The sequence below is a fragment of the Astatotilapia calliptera genome, chromosome 3 (genome assembly GCF_964374335.1).
Source record: "Astatotilapia calliptera chromosome 3, fAstCal68.1, whole genome shotgun sequence".
Classification (NCBI taxonomy): domain Eukaryota; kingdom Metazoa; phylum Chordata; class Actinopteri; order Cichliformes; family Cichlidae; genus Astatotilapia; species Astatotilapia calliptera.
Window position 1 is genome coordinate 72,849,891 of NC_137424.1, and position 10,638 is coordinate 72,860,528.

The 10,638-nt window shown below is 44.0% G+C and overlaps 1 protein-coding gene across 5 annotated transcripts in view; it reads left to right on the forward strand.

The window, feature by feature from the left end:
• LOC113010700 (uncharacterized) overlaps nt 1–10,638 on the forward strand; it is a 52,036-nt gene that overhangs the window by 19,671 nt on the left and 21,727 nt on the right. For 2 of the 5 annotated variants that reach the window (XM_080299120.1, XM_080299122.1), the window contains exon 1: nt 2,350–2,490. The exons of 1 other annotated variant lie outside the window; for it this stretch is intronic. Coding sequence is in view for 1 of the 4 variants with exons in the window: in XM_080299119.1 (XP_080155245.1) it covers nt 298–2,466 (2,169 nt within the window). In the remaining 3 variants the exon portion in view is untranslated. Of the gene's footprint in view, nt 1–297; nt 2,491–4,754; nt 5,259–10,638 lie in introns of those variants that run through there. 2 more of the 5 variants (XM_080299119.1, XR_013906520.1) reach the window with 2 other exon arrangements.

A 10,638-nucleotide genomic window follows, 5' to 3' on the forward strand; every position in this document is an offset into this window, starting at 1 on the left:
CAAGAAAATACAAAGATCTTATTTTCTCTACACACATTGAAACAACAATATCATCAGTTGAACTAAAAAAAATTTTCTGAAGTAAAAGAGATTCTTTGATGATCAATATTTCTTCAATAGTGTCATTTTGTACAACTCTCATTGTAGCACATCATTGTAATGTGATACTATCACCAGAAGGTGGTGGTAACACACCAACAATGTGTTTTTTTTTTTACATGTCTGATTCCACCAATTTCAGTTTGTTCCATGATTGAATTTCACTCACTGCCTGTGTTTGTATCTCTGTCACTGCAGGACCAACATGGAGCAAGAAGTCAGCGCTCTCAGGAGGCCGACAAACCTCACAGAAGAAAGGGGGAGAAAACCTACAGCTGTGATGAGTGTGGGAAGGAGTTTACCCTGGCTGGACACTTAAAACGACACCAAATCATCCACAGTGGAGTTAAAGCGTACAGTTGTGACTTGTGTGGAAAGTCTTTTACCCTGGCTCAAACCTTAAAAACACACCAACTCACGCACAGTGGAGTTAAACCTTACAGCTGTGAGTTTTGTGGAAAGTCGTTTACCCTGGCTCAAACCTTAAAAACACACCAACTCACTCACAGTGGAGTTAAACCTTACAGCTGTGAGTTTTGTGGAAAGTCTTTTACCCTTGCTGGAAACTTAAAAACTCACCAACTCATCCACAGTGGATTTAAAGCGTACAACTGTGACTTGTGTGGAAAGTCTTTCACCAAGGCTGGAGACTTAAAAAGACATCAAACCATTCACACTGGAGTTAAACCTTACAGCTGTGGGTTGTGTGGAAAGTCTTTTACCCTGGCTAAAACCTTAAAAACACACCAACTCATCCACAATGGAGTTAAACCTTACAGCTGTGAGTTTTGTGGAAAGTCTTTTACCCTGGCTAAAACCTTAAAAACACACCAACTCATCCACAGTGGAGTTAAACCTTACAGCTGTGGGTTTTGTGGAAAGTCTTTTACCCGGGCTGATAGCCTAAAAACACACCAAGTCATCCACAGTGCAGTTAAAGCACACAGCTGTGAGTCATGTGGTAAGGCTTTTGCTCAAAATAGCAGTTTACAGAGGCATCTAGTTACCCACTCTGGAATTAAGGCGTACAATTGTGACTTGTGTGGAAAGTCTTTTACCCTGGCTGGAGACTTAAAAAAACACCAACTCATCCACAGTGGAGTTAAACCTTACAGCTGTTACTTGTGTGGAAAGTCTTTTACCCTGGCTGGACACTTAAAAACTCACCAACTCATCCACAGTGGAGTTAAAGCGTACAGTTGTGACTTGTGTGGAAAGTCTTTTACCCTGGCTCATAGCCTAAAAACACACCAAGTCATCCACAGTGGAGTTAAACCTTACAGCTGTGAGTTGTGTGGAAAGTCTTTTACCCAGGCTGGAGACTTAAAAAGACACCAAATCATCCACAGTGGATTTAAACCTTATAGCTGTGACTTGTGTGGAAAGTCTTTTACCCAGGCTGGAGACTTAAAAAGACACCAAATCATTCACAGTGGAGTTAAACCTTACAGCTGTGAGTTTTGTGGAAAGTCTTTTACCAAGGCTGGAAACTTAAAAAGACACCAAATCATTCACAGTGGAGTTAAACCTTACAGCTGTGAGTTGTGTGGAAAGTCTTTTACCCAGACTCAAAGCCTAAAAACACACCAACTCATCCACAGTGGAGTTAAACCTTACAGCTGCGAGTTATGTGGAAAGTCTTTTACCCAGGCTGGAGACTTAAAAAGACACCAAATCATCCACAGTGGAGTTAAACCTTACAGCTGTGACTTGTGTGGAAAGTCTTTCACCCAGGCAGGAGACTTAAAAAGACACCAAATCATTCACAGTGGAGTTAAACCTTACAGCTGTGAGTTGTGTGGAAAATCTTTTACCAAGGCTGGAGACTTAAAAAGACACCACACCATTCACAGTGGAGTTAAAACTTACAGCTGTGACTTGTGTGGAAAGTCTTTTACCCAGGCTCAAACCTTAAAAACACACAAACTCATCCACAGTGGAGTTAAACCTTACAGCTGTGAGTTTTGTGGAAAGTCTTTTACCCTGGCTGGAGGCCTAAAAAAACACCAACTAATCCACAGTGGATTTAAAGCACACAGTTTTGAGTTGTGTGGTAAGGCTTTTGCTCAAAATGGCGACTTACAGAGGCATCTAGTTACCCACTCTGGAATTAAGGCGTACAGCTGCGACTTTTGTGGAAAAAGTTTCAGTGACAAACAGTACCGAAATAATCACCTACGGATTCACACTGGAAATGATGTTTCCTGCTGTGATCAGTGTGGGAAACTGTTTGCAACCGATGCACAATTACGACGACACATGTTTAGCCACACTGAGGAGAGACCTTATAAATGTGACCTGTGTGAGAAGACTTTTAAAGCTCCACATCAGCTGAAAAAACACCAACAGATCCACACAAGAAAGTAACTCTACAAGTGCAGTTACTGTGAGGTATGTATTTAGTTTTTTATCTTGTAATTTTAACCTGATTGTTTGGAACAAGTCTGATCAGTAAACTTATGGAGTTATACTGAATGAACTGTTTTGAAAAATGAAGACTCATTTTCAATCAGTAAGCTGAGTGTTGTAATTAGAGCTGGGCGATAGAACGATAACGATATGTATCGCGATATAACTTTTACTCGATAGAGAAATTAAGCTATCGCGATAGACCTCGCCGCTCTCGTCCTCTTAAAAAAAAAAAAAAAAGGTCAGCCAATCTAAATTAAGTAGCGCAGAGCCGAACCAATCACAGCCGCAGCGTCACGTCGCGTGACTTTTTACGTACAGCACAAGTGCCAAGCCGCACGTGGGTTTGTTTGGGAAGCAGCCAGCGGAGGAAATGAGTGTGCCGACTAGAAAAATCAACCGAGCGTGACCGAAGAGAAAACAGATGATGGTTCCAATGCCGGAGAGATTGTCGAACGGAAGAGCCATAGAAGTTCCGTAGTGTGAAGGTATTTCGGCTATTTCAAGTCTGACAAAAAACAGAGTAGCATGCACTGTAAATTGTGCCGAAAGCAAGTCTGGAAATACAATAAACTGGTGCATGCGTCACACTGTGCGCCACGTTATTGTTTCGGTGAAATGAATTTCTACAAGACTGTTTCTGTTAATTGTACTCTCTGCAGTGTTTAAATGCTTACATATATACACACAGTTACTGTCAGTCCACACATACGACTCGGTTCTGCTTCTATGCCCCAGCTTTGTTTACTTTTTCCCACCGAGGCTTCTAGACTTCTGATTGGCCAACATTTCTGCACGGTTAGGAATCTAGCTCCACCTGCTGCTTTGGCATGTTCATAGCAGCGTTTTCCTTCATTTCTGCCTTTATGTGTGGACGGGATTATTTTTTAAAACGGAAACGGAAAATCTCCGTTTTCAAAAATACCCGTGTACGTGTGGACGTAGCCTCAGTCTCTGACTGGAAGCGCTAATTCGTCATTCGGCTTTTGTCAGACTAAAGTAACTGTTAAAACTGTTTGAAAAGCTCAGCTATACAACAATGAGAGATTGAGAATTTCCTTTTAGTTCTCAGTTTATTTGATATTGACAAAAGTTAATTAGTTTTGTCTGTTCTTCTGTAAAACAAACTAAGATTTATTTTTAGAATTAATATTTTGTTTCTAAGTGGAATTGACAATTTAGTAGTCTGTTTCGTTTGTTCTGTTTTGAAACTTAAACGCTTTAGCGGCTGCCTTTTGTGTAGTTTGCAATATTTGCCTTTATTTATCTGAAAAAGTCTCATGTTCCTTAAGTACATCTACCCTGTTGAACTTATTATGGGAAATAAATATTTAAATAAAAACAAGCTGCTGATTATTTCACATTTTACTTGTGAGCAACAGCACATTTAAATCTTACAAATATAGTTATTTGGCTTATATAGTGATAGATATCGTTATCGCCTGAAATGAAAAAAACATATCGTGATATGAAAAAATCTCATATCGCCCAGCTCTAGTTGTAATGTAATATTAGATTATTCTGTTATTATATGTTACCTTATATATGTAATCAAAGTAGTTGAATTAGAATACTGCTGTAGATCACATTATACCCTTTAATATAGAGTGTGTGAGCTGTATGTAGTTTAGTTCTCATTATACTTTTGAGTTAACAGAACATATTCACATATTAGTTCATTAGATAAATGTGCATCACTCTGTATCCTTGATCTGCTGGGAATGTGTTACACTGTTTTCTTGACATGCTTAATTGTTGAATCATGAAGAGAAGGTTGTAAGCAGGAGACTCTGTGTCTAAAGACAGGGGAGATAGACAGACCACATTCCACACCCCCACCTTACAGAAAGCAGAGAAACAACTGCCGAGGTCATAACTTAGGCGCTGTAACAGAGAAAAAATGTGATGTTTTGGCTTTTACGACTAGCTGGGGGCCACTAGAGACTATAAAAAGCTGAGCAACCCGTCACCATTTTGAGACATGTGCCTGACCCTCTGGTAGCATCTCTCCCGTCCGGACGTTGTAATGCTCTGACTGTTGAATTGTATGGAAATAAATGATTGTTGATTGAGCATTTATACACCGAGTATTGTCCCTCCTTCAGCCCAAAGATTCAAAGAATTGGGAGAATTCAACAGTAAACATTAAAATATAATTGGACGTTGGCAGAGATGCTCTTTATTTCAGGCAACGTTCAGGATAAAATTGTTGAAGGATTTCCCCGACTTACAACGTCTTTGTTTAGAAGTGGAGCGACGCACATGGATCCATTTCTCAACCCTGTCGTCACTGTGGTGGTGGGAAAGAGTTTCTCTGTGATCTTTGTGGAAAAACTTCCAATCATCAACGGGACCTAAATCCACATCAACGTAGCCACACTGGAGACAAAGTGAACTACTGCAAAGAATGTGGGAGAGGCTTCCACACACCAAGTACATTAAAAATACATGAACTCTTCCACAGTGTGGTCAAAAAGCACATCTGTGACCAGTGTGGGTCATCCTTCACCACTGGAAAAAAGTTCAATGAAAAAGCATAAGGGAATCCACACGGGAGAGACACCATACAAGTGCAGACACTGTGACAAAAGCTGGTCACAATCAGGTCATAGTAGAGCTGGGCGATAGAACGATAACAATATGTATCGCGATATAACTTTTACTCGATAGAGAAATTAAACTATCGCGATAGACCTCGCCGCTCTTGTCCTCTTAAAAAAAAAAAAAAAAAAAAGGTCAGCCAATCCAAATTAAGTAGCGCAGAGCCGAACCAATCACAGCCGCAGCGTCACGTCGCGTGACTTTTTACGTACAGCACAAGTGCCAAGCCAAGCGGGTAATGGAGGAAATGAGTGTGCCAACTAGAAAAATCAACCGAGCGTGACCGAAGGTTACCGAAGAGAAAACAGATGATGGTTCCAATGCCGGAGAGATTGTCGAACGGAAGAGCCATAGAAGTTCCGTAGTATGAAGGTATTTCGGCTATTTCAAGTCTGACAAAAAACAGAGTAGCGTGCACTGTAAATTGTGCCGAAAGCAAGTCTGGAAATACAATAAACTGGTGCATGCGTCACACTGTGCGCCACGTTATTGTTTCGGTGAAATGAATTTCTACCAAATTTGTGTAAAGTTGCAAATAGAAATTTCCAGTTAACTCTGTCAAATGCTTTTTCTGCGTCTAAAGAGAATATTGTAGTTTCTAGGTTTTTACTGTATGAGTAGTCTATCAAATTAAGTAATCTACGTGTATTTGTTGATGAGTGCCTACCTTTTATGAAACCAGTTTGGTCAGGATGAATTAAGAGGGGGGTTATTTTCTCCAGTCTCTTTGAGAGAGCTTTGCAGATTATTTTAAGGTCTACATTTATAAGGGATATTGGACGATAGCTTGAGGGATATACAGGGTCTTTGCCTGGTTTTAGCAGGAGATTAATGTTTGCAGAATTCATATTTGATGGAAGTCTGCCCTTTTCTTTAATTTCCAACAACGTTCTGTAGAAAACTGGTGCTAGAATCGACCAGAATTCTTTGTAGAATTCTGCAGGAAAGCCATCTGGACCTGGAGCCTTATTATTGTGCATACTTATCAGGGCTTCCTGGAGTTTACCTGGTGTCAGTGGTGAATCCAGTGCCATTGCTTGAGTGTCCAATAATTTTGGAAGAGTTATGTTGTCCAAAAACTGATCAATTTCTTTTTTAGATGGGTTTATTTGTGGTGAATACAACGTTTTATAGAAATCCCTGAAAATGTTGTTTTGGATCCTCTTTCATAAACTGGTTAAAAATATTATATAATTCCCCAACAGCTTGTGTTAGAACAAATGACCAGACATCCTCCAGCTTCTGTCTCTTGAGGGGCACCAGGCAGGGATGCCCACTCTCCCCTTCACTATTTGCAATTTTTATTGAACCACTAGCAGCAGCAATTAGACAGAATTCAGTAATTAAGGGCATAAAATGCAAGAACGTGGAACATAAAATCAGCCTTTATGCGGATGATGTGTTACTCTTTCTCCAAAATTCACAAACCAATATCTCTGGGGTGATTGAATTGATAAACTCTTTTGCAAGAATATCCGATTACTCAATTAACTGGTCAAAATCTACAGTCCTACCGATTAATTGCTCCTTCCATAATTCCTCTTCTACACCACTGCAATCGGGAAATATAAAATATTTAGGTATAAATGTTTCTCCCAAGCTTGCAGATCTAACTAAATTAAACCATATCCCACTTTTAAAGAAGGTAGAAGATGATCTGGCTAGATGGAAATGTCTACCCATATCACTCATGGGAAGGGTTGCCGCTATAAAAATGATGGTCTTACCAAAAATAAATTATTTATTCTCAATGATCCCAACTAAACCGCCACAAGATTGGTTCAGATCTCTAGATTCATGTATGTCCAAATTCCTTTGGAAAAATAAACCCCCACGTATAAGCTTAAAAACACTACAAAAGACCAAGGATAAAGGAGGACTAGAACTGCCTAACTTTCAGCACTACTTCTTAGCCAACAGTCTTCAGTTTATCTCAGGATGGCTAAAACACACCCTCTTAGATGAACCTTGGCTAGATGTAGAACAAGCACTCTGCAATAATCTAGAGATCTCAGACCTACCATTTATCAGCTCAAACATCCAACGACATGAATGCTTTAAAAGCATCAACATCAGCTCTTCTCTGACAGCATGGTGGGAGTTTCTAAAATTGACGGCGTCTTCATTAATCCCATGCAAACGTACACCTATCTGGAACAACCCTGACATATTACAAAACAATAATATGATAAACTTTTCAGATTGGAGTTATAAAGGAATCAAATATTTAGAACATATACTAGAGGGAACAGAATTTATTTCATTTGACGGACTAGTTACACAATATGGGATCAACAAGAAAAGATTTTTAGAATATCAACAAATTAAATCCATAGTAAAAAAGAAATTTAAACCGGGTCAAGTTGAACTACAAACACCACCAAGTGTGGTTCAATTTCTTACTCTTAAACCCCCCAAATTACTATCCAAAATATACAGAATGCTTTCTAAAACAGATGAATCAATATCACTTCCTATTGCAAAATGGGAAGCGGATTTATCAGTTAACTTAGACCTAAACTTCTGGTCTCAGATTTGCTTAAAAACCTTTCATCTAATTAGAAATCCCAGTCTTCAATTAATTCAATACAAAATATTACATAGAGTGCACTATACAGGTCATCGGATGTTCAAGATGGGCTTTACGTCTACCAACAACTGCTCACACTGCCAAACCAATTCACCGGACAATTATATCCACGCTCTTTGGTTCTGTCCACCAGTTCAGAAGTTTTGGCGCGAGATATGTGAAGACTTATCGAAGTGTCTGAAATGTAACATTCCAACTTCCCCCTTAGTGTGTTTGTTGGGCAGCTTAGATAATGTCACTTCAGAAAAGAATATCGCCCATATGGTTTTCACTGCCCTATGCATAGCCAAGAAAACAGTCCTCATGAACTGGAAAAATAAAAATAATCTTAATTCTAACCAATATAGAAATTATCTATTAGATTACATTAGTCTTGATACAGCCTCTGCCACCACATCAGATCAATTGCTCTGGGCTCCTTTGATCAGCTCCATCACCTAGTGGGGGTGGGGGGTCATAGTTTGGTCCCGCCTTCACTGTTGTGATTGGTGTGGGGGTAGGGACAGGCTTAGGGCGTTGGGGGGTTCCCCGGAGGCATCTTCCTTGGGGGGCTCAACCCGGGGTAGCAGTCATGTCCGGTTAGGGGCTCTGTTGGCTCTCCGGTGACTGTTTCCTCGCGGCTGCGTGCAGCGGGGCTAGGGGAGGGTCTGTGCTGACGGACGTGGGTTACTGACCTGGTAGCCTGGCTGCCCCTGGGTGGGTCCGGGATGGGCGTGAGGTTCTGGGGGCGCTCCGTCTCTGGGCTGGGACCCGGACCGGGCCTCGGGGGCTTGGGTCCTGGTTGGTGTGTTGCCGGGGTTGTGGGCGGGTGGGTGAATGGGGGCCCAGCCCTGGAGCAGGGTGCCGCCGGTGCGTCGAGCCACCTGGGGGGCTCTTCAACTGGTGGGGGAGATTGTCACATCTTGCAGGAGCTTTCCTCTCCTCAGGAGCTGCCTCTGCAGGAGGGGGAGATACAGGAGAGGTGGAGGAAGATCTCAGCCTGGGTGTTTATTGTCTTATGTAGTCTGGAAGATGAGTGGATGGTGGGGTGGGTGCAGTTTTCTCTGTGGTGGGGTTGGGTGGACTGTCCCGGGCTCTGTGGGGCCGGGCGGCGCTGCTGCACTGGGCCCGGTCTGGATGGGCCTGGGCCCCCTTTCCCTGGCGGGTCGCGGAGTATGGGGGTGCCTACTGGGGTCAGCGGGGGAGCTGGCCCCAGGGAGGGGTCACTTGCCCCTCCCTTCCTTCCCTCCCCATCTCCAGCTGCCTCCCTCTTCCCGCTCCACCACAACCACCCACACATGCAGGGCCTTGGAGTAGGGGTATGTCACCAGGGTGCAGAGGAGGCTACCCCCCCCCCCCCCTCTGTTCCCTTCTGGCTGCCTCTGCCTCAATTTTATCCCACAACTTAGACATTCACATTACTCACACTCTCATTACACATACATATAGGATCTTGGGGGTGGGCACGATACACGGAGTCCAAAGTACCATCAGGGTGTACACCCCACCCCTGGCATCGTTGCCCACCTCTCAATTTTAAATACACGTAGACATTGAGGGCTAGCAGGAGGGACCATGCGCTTACCTGCTGCTCTCTGGCAGGTAGCTCCAAGCCCTCCTGGGTTTTAAATGCACCTTAGAACACACATGCATCAACATTACAATGAGCGGGTGGAGGGAGGTTCGGAGTCTTCTCTCACCCCCGTTCTCTGCAACCTGCTGGAGCAGGGGGGCTAGGACTAGGAGGAGGAGTTGGCCGTCCGACTGCGGTCTGGAGTGTGGAGCCTTCCTGCTGCTGCGGAGTCGGGGCGGTCTGCCTCCCCCCACCGCAGGGAAAAGGGAAACACCACCTGGGTCTGGGTGCAGTTCCCCCCTCCAGGGGCGGGGGCACCTAGACCCGGTTTGTAGAGTACGCTTGGGGAGTGTGATCATGTGTACAACGTCTCTTTATGTCTGTCTCCACGTTGGTTGAGTGTGGAGTAAGTGCATATGAGAGCATGAGGGTGGGAATGGATGTTTGTATCTGTGTGTGCCTGTATGTCTGTGTCTATATGTCAGGTTGGGTGTCAGGCGCCACCTCTCTGGGGACATCTCAGGCCCTCCAAGGTTTGGAGGCCTATCTCCCCCTACCACCACTTCCCCTGCCAGTGGCGGACCCCCTCAGACATCGGTGCGTTGGTGGTTCTTTGTGTCCGGGGATGGGCGTCCGGGTACACACCGGCTCACTCCTTGGCGGCCGCTTATCGGGGCCTGGAGCCTGGGGCTCGCTCGGGCCACTTCGGAGGTGGGGTGCCCCCGGCCTCTCGGCCTGGGGCTCGGTCACTCAGGCGCAGCTGGCTGCCGGCGGAGCTCACGGGCGCGTCACTGCAACTCCCCCTGGCTTCTGCTCCGCGGCTGCTGAGTGAGCCCTCATCTGGGACTCTCCTCAGCTCTTTCCGGGACAGTGGCGCAGCTGCCCCTCTGTTGGTCTTCCTTGGTCTCTTGTGTTCTGGGGGCCTCTGGATGTCTGGAGTTTTGATCTCCTCCACACCTGCTTCACGCCCTGGAGAACGGGGCTGTGGCCCCCCCACACCCTCTAGCAGATTATTACATGAAGGAACCTTTTAAAAAACAAAAAACAAGTGCGTCCATGCTCACAGGTATACACACGGGTGATCACACCCACAAACTACACCCTTTTTGGCTCCTACCTCAAAGCACACTGTGTTCTGTTGATCTTATGTGCTGCACAATAATGTTTAACATTTAGTATTTACTGTCATATTCCCATATATCATTGTGATGTTGTTTATTCTATTACTCTTGTTCTCTTCTGCTTGCTTTCTTTTTTTCTTTCTCAGCAGGTGATCCAGGTGATTGATATATGCATTTTTTTTCTCTGCCCGTTCTGTTGGTTTTTGTCTTTTGCCCTTCTCCCCCGTCCCTCTTCTCAGCTGTTTCTCTTTCCCTCTTTCTTTCTC